Here is a 22017-nt window from a genome sequence, read left to right on the forward strand (position 1 = left end):
TATCACCATTCTCCTTTTGTGTGGTGTTGCTCATGGCTTAGATCAGCAAGCTCCTGTTGGACATAATCTTGTTCCAGAGGGCAAAAATGATGCCAGATTTGGTGGCAGGATCCAAGTTTGAGTTCAGATTCTTGCCTTATCAGCTTTGTGACTTGGCGATGTCAAGTCCTTTGCCCTCCATGAACTTCATTTAACTCATCTGTTTAATAGTAATAACAATATTTGTATTACCAACCTTACAGAGATGTGAGGAAAATGCTTTGTGAAATATAAACCTCTGTATACTTCTTACTACCTCTCTACCTGAGAGCCTTGTTTTTCTGGAAAGGGGTACTGCCAGGCTGTAGAAAGAGCCCAACAACCCTTGGTTCCAACCTTTGCTCTGTTATTGATGTGACCTGTGGAAACTTCCATTCTGCCTCTCCAAGGTCTGTTTTCTAAACTGTAAAATAAAGGGTTTGAACTTGATGTTGTCTAAGATCCCTTCTTGCTGTCTAACTTATGTCTCCTGTGAAAGTATAGGAAAACTGTTTTCAGCTTGATTCTCTCTTGCTTTACTTCCTCAGGCTTGTTTGCTGCATCAGACAGTCAGCCAGTTGAAAGTCAGTTGAAAGGACTTTGTCCTTGTTTTAACTGAGGGATGGGAATGGTGGGACAGAATAGACCTGTAATATGGTATGCCATTTTGAAACTAGCTTTTTGTGAGAACAGTCATGCAGTATTGTGTACTATAACTTCTTGAGGAAAACTGGTCTTTTTTTAGTTATTTTATTATGTTTGATTATGTATAGTATCCAGAAATCTTTTTCCCTGGCTTTGCTCCCTCACATATTAGACTTAGAAAAGGAATTCATCTTTTACCAGTTAAGTAAGCATTCATGTTTTTGACATTTTTCAGAATTATTTCATAGGAGTTGATTGGGCATTAGGCTCCTTTGAGATGCCACCATATTATGAACTTAATTGGATTACTGTTTTTCTACAGGATATGCAGGTAACTGGAGTAGAAGAAGACAGCAGAGCTCTGAACATTATCATTCACAAGCCTGCTTCTAGCCCGCATTCTAAACCTTTCCCCATTCTCCAAGCTACATTTGTATTTTCTGATCACATCCGCTGTATCATTGCAAAACAGCGCTTAGCAAAAGGTCGTATCCAGGCGCGGCGTATGAAGATGCAGCGTATAGCTGGTGAGTAGATTCATCACCTCCCTATTTTTCTTGTTTTCTTTTGGTAACAGAATGACTTCCCTCTCCTGAGATTGCAGAGTTCAATGATGTATTGAATCTACTGATCTCCTGTAGCTGAAAACAGTGTACTCTTAAAATAAGACAACAAACTCAAGTTAATAGTAAATCTTTTATTTCTGCTTATTTGTAGGATGGAGGAATGACAATTGGAATTGGCAGTAAATTTCTGTTATTGTAGGTAGTCTCTCTGAGATGTGGAGGAGAAGCTAACACTTCCTCTCTGCTTAGGCCCAGGAGGAGCAATTGGGACACTGATTTATAAATGCCAATTGGTTAAAAATTGTTTTTCATTTGGATAGGATACAAGAAATAATCTCCATATCAAAACCATTTTGTCCAAATACGTATCTGCTCTGATCTACTAACACAGTCAAAGAAATGGGAGTATTCCCCATTTATAGTTTTTTGTAAAAGACAGTGTAGCTTAGTGGGTACAGAGCTAGTCTCAAAGTCAGAAAGACCTAAGTTCCGTTTCTGTCTCTGACACATAAGATCATAAATCAAGATCTGAAAGGCCCTTAGAGACCATCTAGTCCAAGCCCCTCATTTTAGAATCAGGAAACTGAGCCCCAAGGATTTCACCAGGATCACTCAGCATCAGAAACAGTACTTGAACCCAGGTCATTTGACTGGAGCTCAGTGGGTTGGTTTTTTTTTTTTTTCCATTGGACCATATTGTTCCTGACTCAGGATAAGTCACTTGGCCTCTCAGCATCCCAGGGAACTTTCTAGGACTGTGGGTTGCAGAAGAGTTACAAAAATCTGTCTTGGGGAAGGGACTTTTCTTCAACTGTTCCCTATGTTGATAAAATCAGAAACTCGGCTCTCCTCCTTAATTCTCCCTTTCAGAAAGGTACTAGCTAACTCAGGTCTATAGGAACTATTCCACTGTTGTGGAGGATTTTGAGAATTTGAAAAGCAAGCTAATTTCTAATATTCTGTAAAGAAAATATACCTTTTTGTGTTTAAAAAAACTTTTTCAGAAATTGGGGCATTTGGTGATTTCTAGTTAAGTAACTACAGTATGCATTTTGGTCAAAGCCTTTGAAGTAAGCTTCTAACTTCAGTTTTTCTCAGTTGTCCAATCATCTTTCAGTTCAAGAACAAATGAGTTTTGCAGTACAGTTGTTTGACTGTTTTAAGCCTGCCTGGCAGATCTTTCTCAAATTAATTCCTTGAAATTTAAAAAAAAACTTTTTTAGGGTCCAGGTTTATGAATATTCATGGATTTAGTTATTTACTAGGGTTCACTATCATCCTCACTTATTAATTCTCTGTTCTCTTGAGTGCTTCTGTCATCTTATTTTCCATTTAACTAAAACTTGGCTTACAAAATCATTACAGAAGCATTTTGTAATGCAAGAAATTACTTAAATCATTCAATCCTTTCTTTTAAGATTTATTCTGGGAGAATTTTCTCCTCTTTAAAGTAATTTCTTACAGCTGGCTCAACGGTAAAAATATTTCATTTTTAAATTGGGAATTATGCTATAAAGTGGCTGTTAGAATTTGTGCCACAGGGTATTTTAAAAATTGATTTTTTAAATTCTAACAGCTTCGATTTATAGTAAGATTTATCTATGGAAATGAAGATTAGCAACTTTGACATATATAATTTTAGAGCTGAATATGTGGTCAATGCCTTGGGGATTGAAATGTAAAAAGTACCTGAACCTTGGGAAATAAGACCTTCTATGTTCACAGCTCAAGAAAAGGTCATAGTAGTGAGTTCAAGAAGACTACAAACCAACTAGCACCCAGATCTCCCTTCTCAGGCCTTTGTGCCCTCATATGGCGTTGTATAGTGGGAAGTCAGCTGGCCTTGGAGTCACCACTTACCAGCTGTGTGACTCTGGGCAGTCAGTTTAATTTCTCTGTCCCTCATGGGTTTTTTGTTTTGTTTCTGTCTTTTGTAAATGGAACTAATAATATTTTCACTACCCACCTCATAAGGTTATAATGAGGAAAGTAGTTTGTAAACTGTAAAGCACCATTAAAATGTGAACTGTTGTTATTGTTATTATAAAAGTTGAATATTATGTTAGATTTTATGTTAATTGAAAGTATTTGTAGCCTATCAAAGTGATCAGAATATGCCTCAGTTATTAGATATTCCATCTCAATTGTGATCAAGTATTAGCATTATGGCCCCATGAGTTTAACCTAACAATACAAAGTATCTTATCTTCGCCATCTGCGGTTTTATTAATCAAATGCTGCATTATTTAAACCTAGCACTCCTGGACCTTCCCATCCAGCCTTCAACAGAAGTCATGGGGTTCGCACTTAATGCTTCAGCTTCAAGCCAGCACCTGCCTTTCCGATTCTATGAACAGTCTCGCCGTGGCAGCAGTGATCCAACTGTGCAACGTTCTGTTTTTGCATCTGTTGACAAGGTACCAGGTAAGCCTGGCCTGTAACTCATATGTAGCTTGTGTTCAGCCTCCTTTGGAAGAATGGAACCTTCTTCCCTGTCCTCTCTTCCCCCTAACTTTTCTCCTCCACAGTTGTAGCCTGCAGTTTCATCCTCATTAAACTATTAAGCTCAAAAATGGAGCTAGCTTTGCAGTGTTCTTTCTTTAAAAATCTCTGAAGGTGTAATCCCAGGTTAAACTAAAGGCACAAAAGTAAATCTTGGCTTTATTTTTGGTTTGGTTTTCCAGGACATTTCTGGGGTATATAGAAAAACTTCTTAGAAGTTTAAGACCAAGAGATTTCTTGGAAATTTCTTGGAAATACTTAAATTAGTACTAGTAAAGTTGTGGTAGAGTAGTTTCCGTCCTGGTGCAAGATGACTAGAAAGAGATAGTGTGTGTGGTCAGTGTTCTCACCCCACTGAAGAAGTGATACTTAAGAAAAATGCCCTATTATCAACGTTGTGGCTTTTATTTCATTCCATCTCTGAAAATCTTTTCCCACTTTCACCAAAGTGCATATGCTAGGGAATGTTTAAGGTGGAGAAGAGGCAGTCGGAGGGGAGGTCTATATCGTGTGAATGTGAAAAGGCTATTATGTGGTATAGAGATCTGAGTTATTTTGCTGTATCCTAGAGGGCAGAAGTAAGAGCAGTAGGTGGAAATTGTAGAGAGACAACTTTAAACTTGACTCAAGGTAAAACTTCCTAACAATCAGAACTGTTCTCAAGTGTAATGGTCTGACCTGCAGTGCAAGAGTCCCCTTCACTGGGGGTCCTGAATCAAGATTGAATGGTTACTTGCCAGGGTTGTAGATTACTGTGCAAGTATGGGTTGGACTGAATAACTTTTGCGGTCCCTTCCAATTCTTAAGTTCTGTGATATGTACGGGAGAGAGTGTGTGTGTGTGTGTGTGTATGTATGTGTGTGTGTGTGTGTGTGTGCGCGCGTGTGTGTGTGTGTGTGTATAGAAGGTTTAACTTGAGAAAGTAACATAGATTGCTTCAGTGATAGAAAAATGGGCTCTGTGACCTACTATTTTAACATTTTTACTTAAACCCATAAGTACATTGGATTTCTATACAAAGTACTTTTCCCTTTATTATAAAACTTCATAAAAAAAAACAAGCCAAACATAGTGAATTTAAGAGTAAATGTGTTATGATGAAAAGAATACTTGATTTGGAGTTAGAATTGGTTTCAAGTCCTTGGCTGTACTCCTTACTACCTCTGTAACCTCGGACAAGTCAGTTAACCTCTTTGGGCCTCGGTTTTTCTCTTTTGAAAAAATAGGTTGAGCAGGTGATCTCTAAGGTACCTTCCATCTGTGATTCTGTGAATTTCTCTATGTATTTAGGATTTAAATTAGAATATCCTACTGTTACAATTTTAAAAGCTGTTCTGAAGTGTTATTTGATTTAAGACAATTTAAATTTTTATCTGTGTGTTCTTTCAAGATTATCCTTCCTCTACCCTCAATATCTTTCACAGACTGGTAGTAAAAACGATCTAGTATTGGTCCTAACATGAGTTTGTCATTTATGACTATATCCCTTTCTCAGGCATCAGATAGAGATATTAATGTTTCCCTTTATCACCATCCAGAAGTCTGGAGTTTTATTTTGAAAAGGAAATATAAAATCTTGTATTTTATAGAGATCCATAATAAATGAACTCTTTATATGTTTAACATGGTTTGACATACCATGGCTTACAAAGTTTACCTTCTCTTAGCATGTAACATGGCATAGGAAGAAGGAAAAGGTCAAAGAGATTTTGTAAATTACTTTTAATCCACTGTAACTTCTTTTAGCTCCAGAAAGATATATATAATTTTTTTCATTGAGATAATATACTTTTTTTTAAACACAAGTCAATTTATTGCTTTCTTTTGCTTGCCTTGCCAGCAGCTAGATGATATTGTTTGTGTTCGTCCTTCATAGCCAAAGAAGACCATACCATCAGAAAAATGATGACATGACTTGCATTTGACTTTGTTTTGAGTGAGGGAGGGCTGTGCAGGTCACCAGCCTCACTTCTCCTCCACAGCCATCTGAATTCAGTGACCAGATATTCATCAGGATGACTGGAGATGACCCAGGATGCACTGGGAGACCTTGATCTTAGGCTGCAGTCTTTGCAAGTACTCACTTAGGGTGAGGCAACACCCATTCATTGAATAGTCCTATTTAAGAGGTAACCAGGGCTTGGCCCCTTTAATGAGGCTAAATGGTACCATTCTGCACAAAGCACTGGCCCGGAAATCAACAAAACCAGCTTCACTTACTAGCTTTGTGATCTAGAGCAAATCACTTTACCTTTCTGCCTCAAATTGCTGTAAGGATAAAATGAAATTAATACTTGTAAAGCACTCTACGCGCCTAACAATACAAATGGTAGCTCTGCTAGCATGTCTCTCCTTTCCTCTTCTCCTCTTCAAGGGATACATAGGTCCTTGACCATAGCCCCCACCTTTGTTGGAGGTTTCTGAAGGAAGCTTACCAATTAGATTTTGCCAGTTGGTTATGGTTGATAAGGTTTTCTGATTTTCATTCTGTTTTGTCAGCACTTTCCCAACACTCCTGGAAAAAGCTGCACATGATGGGGAAAATATCACCTCCCCTGTAACAAGTGTAGGTTTGTGAACACCCTGTGGCTCAGGATGTTGCCTACTATTCAAAGACAAGGGTAGGCTTATGGAGTCTAAGGAATAGTGTGCATAGCATAAGGTAAATAAGATGAATCACGGTTAGTGACTAGAGGATTCCATTAAGGACGAGTGAGCCAGATCACCTGGGAGAGCGAAGACATTCCAAATTTGACCACTGGTTTTGATCCACAGTGATTCACAAGAGAAATTTGAAGAAAAAAATCATCTTAGGAGTTTAAGCATCGTTTTACTACTTACATCATTAAAGAGAAGGTCAGTAGCCAGATTAAAGTAATGAACTTGTTGGCTGTAAATGGTTTATGGAAAGACCCAGGAAGTGAACAAGTATGTCCCAGGCTCTGTGCTAAACCCTAAATAAGAAGAGATTTGCTGAGTAGGCTTTAATTTCCCTATTCACAGCTTAATTCATGTTATTTCAGAAGTGTGAGTAGAAATTCCAAAGGACAAGTGATACATGGGAGCTGGATGGTAGGTAGGTAATTAGCATAAAAAAGCAAGACCTAGATTTTTCTAACTGAAATCTGCTGCTGATACTGCATTTTAATTGTTTCAACTAGTTGTTTATTCCACAATAGACATTCCACATCCAAACTTCCTCAAAGGAATATAATTGCTTCGTTTTCCTTTCCATACTAATAAGAAAAAATATACATGGCTACTTGGGGTACTTTTTGCCGCTCCCTCAGAATAATTTACAAGAAAGATGATGTACTGAAAATATGCTAGGGTTAATACAAAGTATCCCAGTGTTACAGTTATCTTCCCAGTTATGCTGGTACATATAATTGCATGTCATTTTTGTGTCCCCCCTACTGGGATAAGAATCATTGTTTAACTAAAATATGCCCTTTATATTTCTTTTGAGAAGCAGCTGAGCCAGAATTTTGATGGAGATTAATTAGGTAACTAGCCATGTAGCATCTAAGTTTTTGTATGTAAACATTTTACTTTATTTTCTTGTCTTGTTAGACTAGTATGAATTTGAAGGTAATATACATGAAGTGGTTAAATTAAAACTCTTGAGAAAGGCAAAAGGGCATTTAGAAGTTTAACCTACCTACATTTAATGCTAGAGATAAAGATCCTATATGGAGACTTAGATTAGACATAATTTATAGATGTATATAAGAATCTGAGACTCAAATATCTAAAGTTGGTAATCACTTTTATAAAAACTGAATGAACTAGATTCCCCCAAAGCAAAAGTAACCCCCACCAAGTAAGTTACTTTGAATAGTTATATTTCTCTTAATCAAGTAGGGAACCAGAGTTAAAACTTATACTTTGTTTACTCATAAAGTTTCTTAGAGGTACCTTCCCTAGGGGCTGTTTATACTGAGAAAATCTCTTTAATCTCAGTATTATTCCTCTTCCAACATTGGACATCCCCCCATTCCTGAATTGCACTACCACCCCAAACCCTTCTTAGACTCTCCTGTTTCCTTCAAAACTTTGCTGGAATGCTACTTTCTATACAAAGCTTTTCCTGATTCCTCTCCCCGCTTCACTACTAGTTCCTCCCTGCCACCCCCCAAAAAATTACCATCTATTTATTGTATTGGGTGTCCCAAAAGTCTTAGTCTTTGACATGGTCTTTAACTTATTAAAGCTTTTTGTTAATTTTATTAATTTGTTGATTGATTTTGTTAATAATTTTTATTATATTTCCAGATTCACATTCCTCCCACCCTACACTGGGGAAAAAAAAAATCAAACCTGTTACAAACATGTATAGTCAAGCAAAATAAATTAATACACACACATGCATGTACACATGCATGCATGTGCACACATGTATATAAAATGTATATATGCTATATGTTTTAGAGGTTAAAATATAGACATTTTAGGTATTTCATACACACACATATACGAGGGAATTCACATAGACGTACACACCTTTCAGTCTGTACTGCAGCTGTTACCTCTTTAACTGGAAGTGGGTAGCATATTTCACTATGAGTCCTTTGGAAATATGGTTGGTCATCACATTGATAAAATTTTCAGTCTTTCAAAGTTGTGCGTCTTTACAGCATTGTTATTGTTGTATAAATTGTTCTCCTGGTTTTGCTTTACTTCACTTTGTGTTAGTTTCTGTAAGTCTTCCTAGATTTCTCTGAAACCATCCCCTTCCTCATTTTTTACAGCACAGTAGTATTGTCACATCAGCTTTTCCCCAGTTATTGGGCTCCCCCTCAGTTTCTAATTCTTTGCCACCACAAAAAGAGGTGCTATAAAGAGTTTTGCGCATGTGCATCCTTTTTCTCTTTCTTTGATATCTTTGGGACATAGACCTAAGGTATGTACCATTTAATGACTTTGGAGGCATAATTCCAAATTTAAGCTGTTAAAACTTAAATCTATAGTATGATTTTGGGGATACTGTGTGTGTATGTCTTTGTGTGTGCACATACACATGTGTATGTACATGTTTTCTCCCCTGACCTGACAATATATAAGTTCTTTGAGAGCAAATTTGTTTCATTTCTGTCTTTGAATGCCTTTTAAAGGCTAACCCAGTTCATGGTCCATAATTAGCACATAATAAATGCTCACTGATTTGTTAGTTTCAGTAGATATTTGTTTACTCAGTTGGTATTGGGGGAGAGAAAGAGTGGCTGTCATAACCCAGTGTGTCTTATGGATTGCTTGTGTGTTTGGGACACATTCTTGTCGGGGAGGGAGCAACATAACCTTGAGAAGCATATAATGCCATAGTTTTCTAGAACCATATAATTCCTTTAAAAATAGCGATATTTAATAACTACTTCTGTTAAATTAGTGTTCACTGAAAGTATTAACAGTTGTTTTAAAAGAGTGACAGGTGGGATACTTTGTGTTAAATGTCACTCATTTTGGCTAACTGATGAGCTTAAAGGATTAATGACTTAATTCATCCAGATGCTGATCATAGCCAAGCCTCATAAATTCTGTGACAGCTCCTTTTATGTGTAGTTTGAAGCATGTGTGTGTGTGCGTGTGCGCGCACGCACATGCCTGCACGCACCTGTTTCCTAATACAGTCTTAGGTTGTGGCATGGCCTTCTCCATCCTTGTTTAAACATTTACATCTCTTAAGAACAAGGAGTACCTTATTTTTCATAGGTATTATCTTTATGAAAGCAAAATAATCAGGCTGGATCAGCTTCCTAACTTGGCGTATTTAATAGGTCTGTGGAAAAGAGAAGCAGCAAAAAAGTATTTTGGGCAGCTAAGCAGCAGAGGAAGCATGTGAAGATGAAGGGACGTGTCCTACTGGCTGATCAGTGTTGCTGAACTGTATGGTGTCTGTGAAGGGGAGAAAAAAGTAAGAAGGCAGTCTGTTGTGAAGTGCTTCAGAAACCAAGCCGAAGATCTTAAATGTAATAGGGAGCCACTGGAATTCATTACCTTGGGAGGAGCCCCCCTTCCCCAGAATGGGAACATGATCACAAGTGTACTTTGGCAGCTGGGTAGAGAATGGATTGGAAGGAACAGGGAGACCAAAGGAAAAGTCATTACAATAGTCAAGGCAAGATGTGAGAGCAGCCTGAACAAGAGTGTGGTCACTGTGAGAGTAGAGAAGACATATGTACTGAAATTGGACAATTGCTTGGATATATGGGTTGAATGAAAGGGAGGGGTGTTGAGGGTGCCACCAAGGTTAGGAACCTGGATGTCTAAAAGGATGACTTTGTCCTTGACAGAAATAGGGAAGTTCTTAAATGGAATGGATTTAGATATGTTCTGGGTAGAGCCTAACTTAGGCCAGTCTATTGATTTAGCCTAGGATTGAAAATAAATAACTTGAGAACATTAAACCTGGGCATCTTTTAAAAAAAAAATCATTTGGAGCATCTAAATGAGTGGCCCTTTAGGCAATTTTCATGGAAAGGAAGAAGAGGAAACAGTTGTTGGATTCAGGCCTCTGAAAAGGAATAATCCTTTTTTTTAAGACCAATTGAAAAATCCTTTTTTTTAAGACCTTGTGAAAAGGTTTCAAGTCAGTGGGTACTAAAGAAAACTCAGTAACCATAACAAATTAGAATATTTGTCGCCATGTCTGTTCAGTAATTCCAAGTACAATGTTAGTCTATTCATTTTTAGCCTGTCAGAAATATAGTGGCCATGTTTATTGCAAAGAGAGTGGTTTGGTTCTCATGGACCTCGTTGCAAACCTTATTTTGTCATCACCCTCATAGCTACCACACCAGAATTTAAAAGGTTTGCACTGAGTGCCTATCTCATTTCACTTCTATTAATCATGACTTTATTTTCTCTTTGCAACAGAATTCTCTTAGTTGAAGTATCATTTTCTTTAATCAGAGCTTAAAACTGTGGTATTTTGAATGAATGAGAGCTTCTTTTTGTCTTCTAACACTCATCCACTATTTTGACATCTCTGTAATGGCAGAAGAGCTGGAAATTAATCGTTTCAAAGTTCCTTTTATAATCAAAAGTATGACATGATAAGATTGATAAATTTATCATTTTGAAGATTGTTTTGAACATACATTAAATATTAATCATAACCCAAAAACCTTTTTTATATGCACAATAGATATTTTTTCTTATCTTTTTATCCTAATTTTATTTTCCATACTCTCAAGTAGAGGTTAACATAGGAAAAAATACAGCCCAAAATAATGGAAAATGATGAATCAAATAATCATTCATTTACCTAGGACTTTAAGGTTTGCAAAGTTCTGTGCAGATGAGTTATATGTAAGTATTTTGGCTCAAATACAAAGAACAAAATTATGTAAGTAAAGTTAACACTTGTATTATGATCCATCCGAATAGATACCTATTTTTTCTTTACTGATGTGGTGACATGAAGTAAAGAAAGCCTTTGTTTTTCCACCATTCATCATTCGTTTGCTTTGACTTAACCTCCCACCCCATGCAATTGAAGTCCTACAAAAATTCTTTTCAAATAAAGTATTTCTTTGCATTTGTAACCTGGAAAGATGTGAGTCTGAAGTTATAAAGCAGGTCTGGAGGTAAAAGAGAACACAGTTTAGGCTGATGCTTTGCATAAGGCTGGGAAGTGGCAATGTCTTTCTGGAACTTTAAATAAAGAACCCAGAAGGAAATAGAGAGACAGAATGGACAGCCTTCCAGCTCATCCTGAAGCATTTCTAAACATGTGTCTTTATTTCTTTGTCTCAAGCATTGTGAATTCCCAGAATGCAAGACCTTTTGTGTATTCTGAAGCCAAACTCTTTTGAAAATTATTTCTTATGTTGTTGGACTGTTCATCCCACTACTGCCTTTCATTAGTGTGAATTATTGGAAGTTTGTACATATGTTCAAAAGTTTTGGGCAAACAACTTCATTTGTAGTAATTTAAAAGAATTTTTGTTTCTGTCATTTTTCTACTAGTTATTCATCATTGTAAAATTTCAGGTAAGTAGATATAATATGATATGCTTCACTTTGAATATCATAATTGTGTTTTTTACGTAAAAGAATAAAAAAATGCATTCCTACATGCATTCCATTTTTCAGTGAGTTAAATTCACTGTGTATTTATTTTAATGATAACAGCAAACATTTATATAGCACTTTAAGATTGCAAAGTGCTTTACAAATATTTCACTTGGTCCTCACAACAACTCTGGGAAATAGGTGCTCTTACATTATCCATTTCATAGATGAGGAAATTGAAGCTGAGCCCAGTTCAGTGACTTGCTCAGGGTCATATAGCTAAGAAGAGTCTAAGACTGGATTCTAACTCAGATCTTCCTGACTCTAAGTCCAGGGCTCCATTTTCTCTACAAATGACTTTGGATTTTGAAATATATTGCCAGTACCCATACTTACTGGTCTGAGGATGTGGAACATCCCCAGGGTAAAGGGGAAAGGACGGAGAAAAGGGAGCAAACTAGAGGCAGCTTTCTAATGATTTTTTAAAAAATTTTTTATGAATAGTTAAATATATTAGGGGGAAAAGATGTTAACCTTGTCATTTTCTCACAGAGAAATGTAAGGGTTGAAGCAGCAATGTAGTGGAAATAGTGGAAAGTTCTAATCAGTGGACCTTTTTTTCTAATCTTGATGCTAATACTTAGCTGTGTGCTTAGATCAGCCACTTACACTGTCTGGTTCAGTTTCCTCCTCTGTAAAAGAGATTGGACTAGGTAATTGTGAAGGTCCCTCCTAGCTATGATACTGTAAATTCCATTCACATTTTGTCAGAAACTCTGACGTCCATAGAATGGGGTGTGTGTGTGTGTGGGTGTGTGTGTGTGTGTGTGTGTGTGTGTGTGTGTGTGTGTGTGTGTGTGTGTGTGTGTGTGTGTGTGTGTGTGTGCATGTGCACATTCCTGAGCAATAGTCATGTGGACAGGAAATAGAAACAAAATATCTAGAAAACATATCATTTAAACTCAGTCTTTTGGCTGGTAACATTAGATCATGATTAAAACATTTAATATTTATTAATTCTTGAAAATTTAGGTTGGAGTAAAAGGTTTGTTTTTTGTTTTTTCAGATTTCTAGTTTAACTCCCAATGTAAAGCTCCCCCAACTCTTGGTGTTCTGGTTTTCATGAAACTTTAAGCAGTTTTTAGAGACTCTCTCCTTCATCTTCTCACTCTTTCTTCCCTTGACCAGAATAACAAAGGGAGAAGAAACACTTCAGTACACATCCTGCGTTTAGAAATCACCCACAACTAACGTCTGTCACAGTGTCCCACTGGTAGAAACTCTAGGCATAGAGGAATTGGTTAGGGGTACTTAATTTTAGGAGAGAAAAGACTCAAAAGGCCTGTTGTTGTGGAGTTTTCTAGGCTCTGACCGAGGTGTGAAGATTAAATGCTCTGGACATCAAGTGCCATCAATAAGGAGAATACATAAGAATACCAAATTTGGTGTTTGCTTTGCTTGGGCTTCTGACAAATGATCATGGTCTCTGTTGCCAGTTGTACTATAAACTCTCACAGATTGCTTGTGAAAAAGGCACTTTGCAAACCCTAAAAACCTGAAGATATGTTGTTATAGTTGTTAACATTAATAATCCATTTTTATGTTTAACTGACTTATATAATATCGTTGAACACTGAATTTTAAAAGCTCAAATGTGTTTAGTTCCATAATACTTTCTTTTCAGAAATTTGCAGAGCCAGTCTTCAGAGGTCCAGGAAATCTGAAGGAATTCTGGACCTGGGCCTCAAGGAAACCTTGATTCATAGCTGGACCCAGCTGAGCAGTTCTTCCTTACATGTCACAACCAAAGTTGAAATCTGTTGTGTGCTGGGAGCTGTGTAAATGATTTTCTGAGCAATGCTGTGAATGCTAGCTCATAAATCAAGTAGAAAAAAGCCCTGCTCTTGGCTCAAAACTGGAGGTGCTTGTCAAGGCTTCCCAGACCAGTAGGTGGGATTCATCAACAGCTGTGTCTTGTACTGTTCGAAATCCAGTTTGGCTGTTGGCCAGATCTCTTAATTAAAAAAAAAAAAATCATTGACCTACAGTGAAAAAAAGCTTAAGTGCTGTAGAGGACCAGCACTATTTTAACTATGAATTTGAAATCTGCTGCTGGTCAGTGATGTATTTAGGCATAGGGCTTTCAAGAGCAGTAATGGAAATACATTTGTCCAGTATCTGGGTAGGTCTTGGATTGATGCAAGTGTGTGGACCTTTTTATCCTACTATATTCAGGAAACTAAAAAAGAAGCTTTCTGTAAAAACAAAGTTAAAACTGGTACAGAAGCTACCAGAAACAAAGAGGAAGAACTAAATAACAAATTGATTTTAATTTCTTTGAAAGTAATTACTGCAAAATTATCCAATCACTCAGCACACTTATTAGGTGCCTAAGATGTGGCGGCGCCTTGCTGGATGATAGGGACGCAAATACAATAACTGAAATAATTTCCGCTTGCAAGGAGCTCACATTCTGAATTCTTATCAGTTCTTGCCCTGTCTTTAAACCCTACAAAATTTAGAAATCCCAGTTCAATTGCTGAGTTTCACCAGGATCTAGTACAGTGACAGACCAGGGTTCGCAGATTGTTAAAGCTAGAAGGAGCCTTTGAAACCACCTCACTAGTCGTCAGTTTATATAGTCGATGGAATAGTCAAGTTCGTGGCAAAGTGGAGCCTCAAAGCCTGACTTCCAGCCTAGTGCTCTCCACCATGCAGTGGTCCCTGACTTCGCTCACAGTGTTTTGTGATTTAACTGACCACATAGCATCCCATCCAAATGAGAGATTCTCTGTAGTGTTGAAGACTGTGGTGGGCAGCTGCTTAATTATGTAGGAAGTGAAGGGTGGAGTTGGCTTCCTTTTACGTGAAAGGTGTCATCTCAGCATTCACATTGGAGACTTTTTGGTGTTTATGGTGATGATTAGGCTGTGTGCGTTGTATGTAGTGTTCAACCAGCTTAGCAGAGAGCTCTGTGATGCTAATAGTAATGTTGGAATACTTGGATAGTCTAGAAACACCTTCTTGGATATGTGCATATTTAATCCTGAAATTTGGCTGTATATTTTCATGACACCTATATAATTGTAACTAGACACTGGAGAAACAAACACAGGCAAAACTCTGGTCAGCTAGTGAACTTCCAAGAGTGTGCTGGGCTTGAAGAATAATAATAATAGAGGCTACCTAAAGGGTATTTTTTTCTGAATACACACCAGTGAGATCTGTGCCAAATCACTCATTGGAAGTCCTCTCATTAAACAGATAAATATAAGGAAGCCTTGCTAATTCCACTTTAGATTATCTTGGTGCTTTAAAAAGGTATCCCAGGGAAATGAAATATAAAGATACCACATATTCAAAGATTCAGAGATCCTATTTATATGTTGCAGTTAGCTTGGTGTGTCGTGTGGTTAGGCAGCATAGTGTGATGAAAAGTCAGGTAGACTTGGATTGAGAGAGCCTTCCTAGTTATGTGTCTGGTCAAATCAAATAATCAGCAGTTGTTTTCTCATCTGCAAAATTTGTACAATACTTTCTACTGTATAAATATCAGTTATTCTTGTGGTTATCTCATTTTTCTCATCCTTTTCATTGGATTTCATATAGAAATGGTCCTGGGACAAGTTGCTTGTTTTTCTAACCTTTTATTTCTTCATCTCCGTTATCAAAGTTAACACCGAGGGATTCAGTGAACAGGACTCACTTAAAATACTGCAGTATAGAGATTTTCCCTAAAGAATAAACATTTTTTTCACTGTGTCAAGAAAAAAATTATGCCCTATGAGATATATCTGTGCTTAGAAAAAGATAATTTCTACATACTTTAAAAATTAAACTCAAGATATTTTAATTTTATCATGCCCTTCTGGAATGTGGAAAGAATTGTTAGTGGGGTCAGGTCCCAAGTCATCCTGCCTATGAGATCTGATGACCCAAATTTAACTGGCAAAGAGGAGTGTGGTTGATAACACATTCATGTGTCTAACAGCTGGAGAACAGATCAACTGGAAGAACTGTGTAGTGCCATATACCACAAATAATTCCTATCTCCCTAGAACTGAAAAAATGCTCCTAATATAATTTGAAACTGGTTTTAAAAACACAAAACAAGCAGCAACAACAATAACATTTCACACTAGCTTTGTGGAGTCAAGGCTTGTTGGGAAGAACAGTTATTTAGGAAAATGAAAAGTACTGTACAAGGAGCATTAGATCCAGGGCTCTCTTGGACCCTTGGTCCAAAGTTTCTGCATAGGCGGAATGGATGGAAAGAAAAGTCCCTAGTCCTGTATAAAGTCCAAAGGTTTAAATTAAGACTCGTATCATTTCCCATAATTTAGTACTATGTCCTCTCACAAGATTGTAATAAACAGAAGTATCATAAAATGATATTTCCATTAGTACTTCTTTAGTCCTTTCCTGTTTATGAGAGAGTGAAACAGAGACAGAGAGAGAAAAAGAGAGAGACATACTGTGATCCTTCAAGTCAATTTTATTCCCTACGAATCATAACTAGTTACCAACTTGTCAGGGCCACATTAAAACTGGTCTGTTTCAGAAGTTATGTTACCATGTTATCTGATTTGCAGACCACATTAGTCAAAGCCAACTTTTTTGTAGCTTTTTCCTAACAGTGATCCAAATTTTTTTTTTTTAAATTGGAAACATTTAATACATTCCATATTAATTTGGAAATCTCAATGAGCTCCAGAAACACCTGGCAGCTTTCCTTTTTCCTAAAACTATTACTCTTCCATTCCTTTTTTTTTTTTATTTTGAAGAAGAAACTCATATTCCTGGTAAAGTAACATTTGTTCCCTTTTCTTTCCTGTAAGTTATGAGATAAGTTCTCATTTCATACCTTTCCAGAAATCTGCTTTGATTGTGGTCTGACCTCAGAATCTTGACTGATGAAGAGAAAAGTCGGTCATTAGAATTATTTCTGCGGGCATTTATTGAGAACTTCTAAAGTAGTTTGCATTTTGTGTTGTGGAATTGAGATAGAAAACCGATGAAAAGCATGTCTTTGTCCAGAATTTGAATGCCATCTAGCAGAGACAAGAAAATATGTTGATTTCCAATACTTACTTTCTCTGAGAATTTTAGCAGATTTTTTAGAAGTATAACCCAGAATTCTTAGTTCCATTATACTTCTAATAGGTAAACAGGTTTATGTTTTCGGGGAGTTAGTATAGTGGGATTATCAAATTCCCAGCCCAGTGATATCCTTAGGTCATTGTTCTTTACTCTGTATTAACTCTCCTAAGGTTGCTCTGTTGGAGCAGTTTTGTAGGACCAAGGGCGTTCAATGGGCTTTATAAGATGTGGACCAGCTGCTTTTCCTTCAGACCAATATCATGCCAAAACTATCTCATTTTCATTCTTTTCTTTTTTTCATTTTTTGGCCAGGTAGTAAGTACGTCCTTTAGCAAAAGCCAAACAACTGTTGCATAAAGAAGCTGCAGCAAGTTCTGTTTGGGAACCAGGAGGTATTTGTGTCAAAGAAAGCTCTCATTATTATTTATTAATTGTAAAAGGAAAGAAAAAATAAGGTTTCCTGGAAAAGGATAAAGGTTCAATATGATAAACTCCTGAAAAGCAATAAAAGGCCAAGGAGCTCAGAAAAATAAAGGACAGGAGAGAGTAAAAGAGATGATTTATCCAAGTGGCAAGTGTATTACCAGAGGCAAGGTAAGCAGCTATATTTCATCTTGATTAAGGTACTGGAAGATGGGATTCTGTTTAGATGAGTTAACTTGATCACATTTTATGTGTAGAAGCAGCCAAAAGTAATTGGAGCATGAGAGATTTTAAAGGCCAGAAGCTGTGGATGAGCTGACAATGACAAAAGCAGCTGGAATATGCATAGGCTTTTGGTTTAAGCCCCCAATATTTTTGCTCTGCTAAATGGCTGAGCACCATCATAGCCAAGGAGAGCTTTAAAACTGGAAAACACTTTTCCCTGTATTCTCTGTTACCTGAAAGGGAGTAAAATGCAGCCTAGTGACTAAAACTTGGTGGTACATCTGGTACCAAGGGATTATAAATTATGAATTATTTATTAATATTTAGGTCATTCTGGGTACTTGAGAAACATCAAACATGTTTGACTTCTTCTTAGAGGCTCAGGCCTCAGTCCATTGACATATTACCAGTTCTTCCCAGAAAATTGATCTACTTAGACTCCATATCTTGGAACCACGTTTTAAAGTTTCTGAATGTCTTGGGCTGCTCTTTGACTATAATAGCAGAGTAGTAAATGTGAAGGTTTAATTTTAGTTTTAGGATTTGTATTTTGTTTTGTTTTAAATTAGGGTACTTCAGAGTTGCATTTATCTTGGCTTTTCCCTATAAATTACAGTTTTTAAAAGGTGAATTTCCTAACAGGCACTGGTGTTTTTATTTTGTTCTTGCTAAATGTAGATAAGGTACAAGGTCATAACAAAAAAGATATCATAGCTCAGATTCCTGTTAGGAATGGTTTTTATGCAACTGCTTATGAGTATAAAGATTTTAGGAATGCTGGCTCTTGGATGGCAGGCATTAAATCAATCACTGAAATTTCCCTCACAGGGCAACTTGCCAAGTCATACCCAGAAAGAAGAAAGTTGTGTGATTTAGTTCAGTCAATAAAGCGCAGTAGTCTACATCATTCCACTACTGAAAGGCAATCAAATAATGAACAATCAGACACTTTTGGGTGGGGGTAGAAGACTTATAAAAAGCAAATCATAGCAAGCAAACCTGATTACGTTTATGGATGGAATTTCAGATCTGTGAATGAACAAACCCTGGAAGTGGAGTGTTGTTATTAGAGGCAACTGGAGCAAAGCAGCAGCAGAAAAATCGTTTAGGGAACTGAAGAGTGTGAAAGAAAGTTAAAGGAGGTATCTACGTGCATTCTGGCAGAATGTGGAGTGGAATCAAGGAAAGGGTTCAGTCTGGCAGTGAAAGAGAGTGGTAGGATGAAGGGAAGGATAGATTTAGACCTCACTTCAAAGGAGAACATCAGTCTCAAATGTGGCGCTGCCTTTTAAAGGAAACTGGAAGCACGGCTGTCATTGGGGATATTTGTACTTGAATGGATAAAAACCTAGGAAAAATTAATGATTGCAACCATCTTGTTCAGTTAGGAAGTCTAATAGGAGCCTTCCTTTGGGGAGGTTTCTATATGCATAATAATGGATATTTTCTCATTCCCAAGAACAAGGTACTTGTTGCTCTTTTTCCCCAAGAAAGATTTTATATTTTTAATCCTGAATCTTTCTCTTGTGTGGTAGGTAGGAGGGAGAGGAATACAACCTTTTCTTGATTGTTTAGTTGACCTCAGACTGACATTTTTGGACAGTACCTGACTGAATGTATTACATATGTGCAATAATAATAAGAGTCTTCTGGCAATGATCCCCATTTTGTATTAAAACATAGCAGTAGTTTTAGATATGTATCTTACCTGTGTGTAGATGATACAAATTCCATTGTTAAACTTGCTCCCTGAAAAAAATATTAATTTTCTCTTAATAATACCTTTATGTGCACAGTTGTCCAATAGCACAAGTGTTACTCACTAAATTTCACTCAAAGCATAAAACTTTGATACTATGTTTTGGTCCTGGGAAAATTTCAGATTTAATATTTTGGAAACTGATCACCTGAATTTAGACATCAAAGTTCACTTAAAATAAAGATAAGATATTCTCAAGAATTCATACCTCTAAAACTTTAATTCTTAATATACAGATTTTCCACAGAGAATTTGGAAGAAATAGATTAAAATCTCACCTGCCCTATTCCATCTCTACATTGCAGAGCAGCCTATATTGAAACTTAGATTCTTTGGAGGGAACAGGTTTGATACATAAAATGATTTGGACACTTGTTAATAATAAACATGGAAGAAGTGGAAAGGATGTCAAATATTTAAAAAACAAATTCAGGACACTTAGATCATTTTGCCAGTCACTGTTCGTGCATGAGCTCAGTAAAAGGTTTGTTTTACCCCAAGTATTTGAAGTGAATAAGAAGAGAAGGAAATTTCTGCTTCAGACAACACAAAATCACAGTGATCGTTATATTGCCTTTTTTTAAACAAAAGACAAGAGAAAATATTAAAGAAATAAGTTTTTGTAAACCATAGAATGATGGAATAGATCTTAAAGAGCTATAGAAATGCTAGGAGTCCCTCTCTGAAGCTTTTTTGTTTAAATCATATTTTTTTTTAATTGCTTTTAAGTGTTTTATATAGATCATTGATTTTTTAAAAGTTTTGTTAGTCTAGTATTCATTCTGAAGAGTTTGTGCTGACTTATTAAATAAAAGATTTGTATATCTCTGTGGAGTTTAATGAAGTAGTAGATAGTTGCCTGACCATGAGATCAGGACACCTGGGTTCATATCTTCTGTTGATCATGGGCAGGTTACTTGACCTCTTCAGAGATTTTTCTCATTGATTAATTGGGGAAAATTATAATTTCACTATCTACCTCGTAGGGTTGGTATGAAAAATTCACTTTGCGGATCTTAAAAAGGCTTTGTAAATGGGGGTGGGATACTTTGTATCCCCTAAATAGAATGTAAGCTCCTTGAGGATAGGAACTGTTTCTTTTTTTGTCTTTTTTATCTCTACACCAAAAACAGTGCTATGCACATAACAAACACTTAATTTGTCAAATTGACTCTTTTAGGGAGAAATTTCAGTTGTATGGTGGGCCCAGCTGCCACGGGGGTGACTGAGGAGGAGAGGTATGAGGAAATGTCAGTTAGACTGAGGTTTTTTGAGAAGTTGGCTATGAAAGGGAAGAGAGAAGTAGGATGGGAATGTTGTGGTATAGATCATGCTGTTAAGCCTGGGGAGACTACCTGTGTTTGCAGTCAGATGGGAAAAAGCTTTGGAGACAGATGAAAGATACACGAAAACAAGTTATTCTTAAGAAAGTGGCAAAGTTTAAAATTTCATTTTGAGAGGAGGAATTGAGTCTTATTCTAAATATTAATAATACTAAGAATAAGTCAAACTGTGAATGTAAAGTAGTTAGGGTTATTTTAATGTTTGGTGCAGTGATAGAAAGAAAGACAAGGAAAGCTTAATCTAGAACATTCTAGATTGAAATGTCTCTAAGGTTCTACAAACTCCTGTTTCCATGGCCTTACAAGAGAACATAGAGCTTACTTAATTTTTTGAGACTTTCTTAGAGCCATGGAAGCTGCTACATTTTTAAAGTTAAGAGATTGACCTCAACTGGAAAAAAAAAAAAAGAGAGAGAAGACAAAACCACAGCAGTGGCTTCAATTCAAAATACAGCAGGAAATTAGCTAATGGGGGAACACATTTGCCTGAAGCACACTGCCCACGAGGATCTATAAACGTTCAGATTTTTAAAATGTAGCTAACACATACCAAAACCGTTCTCTACTTCATGAGTTACTATAACCAAGGTTTGGGTTTTTTTTATTGAGTTACTCTTAATAAGGGATACCTTTAACATGCTGAGTCTAAAAAAGAAATGCCAAATGAAAGAGTACATGGTCTTAGTATATATTCATTGTACCCATGATCATTAAGATTTACGGAATCTAGTTTCAGGAGAAGAGACTTGTGTTCTCTTATTAATCATATTTTGTAAACTTATTTTTAAAATATCTGTCCAGAGTTGTCACTTCTAAAAGCAGCCTTATTTCTTAAATTATCATCTCATGATGTGGCAAACGCTTTAGACGTGGAGTAGAAGAATTCTAGCTTGAATCCTGGCTCTACTACTCCAGTAGCTTTGTTACCTTGGGCAAATCCTTTAACTTCTCTAGCCCTCACTTTCCCCATTTATAAAATGAGGAAGTTATTTTAAAGTTCTCTTCTTTTTATCACTGTATCTATAATCTTATTTGCTCCAGAAGTATTCATTTGCTGTTTTTAAGAAAGGCATGAACAAGTATTTTTTTAAGGCACTAAGTCATTCTTAGTCCTAAACCATCATGTGATGGAGTACTTGCTTTGTTCAACTAAAACTCCACTTGTGCTTTAGAAGTTTCGTTATATTTAAGGTGCTGGATTTATTAACTAAACTCTAAGCAGTTACTTGGAATGTTATCTACCACATCATTTCTGGTCATTTACCTCAATATCAATGAGGTAAAACAGAAAAATTTATGAAAATATAATATTTGTTTCCACAAATCAAACCATTTACAACATTCCAAAAACTTTTTCCTTCTACTTATCCAATTAATTACTGTGGCATCTGTGCAGAGGTTGAAGGTATTCAACTAAGTGTTT

General features: G+C 36.6%; 1 protein-coding gene across 11 annotated transcripts in view; it reads left to right on the top strand.

Moving 5' to 3' along the window:
• Positions 1-22017, top strand: part of CLEC16A (C-type lectin domain containing 16A) — a 227408-nt gene that overhangs the window by 162127 nt on the left and 43264 nt on the right. For 9 of the 11 annotated variants that reach the window (XM_072609236.1, XM_072609193.1, XM_072609219.1 and 6 more), the window contains 2 exons: positions 986-1190; positions 3486-3653. In XM_072609236.1, the coding sequence (XP_072465337.1) occupies positions 986-1190; positions 3486-3653 (373 nt within the window). The other 2 variants (XM_072609272.1, XM_072609277.1) reach the window with 2 other exon arrangements.

This window comes from Notamacropus eugenii, chromosome 1, assembly GCF_028372415.1.
Source record: "Notamacropus eugenii isolate mMacEug1 chromosome 1, mMacEug1.pri_v2, whole genome shotgun sequence".
NCBI classification, from domain to species: Eukaryota; Metazoa; Chordata; class Mammalia; order Diprotodontia; family Macropodidae; genus Notamacropus; species Notamacropus eugenii.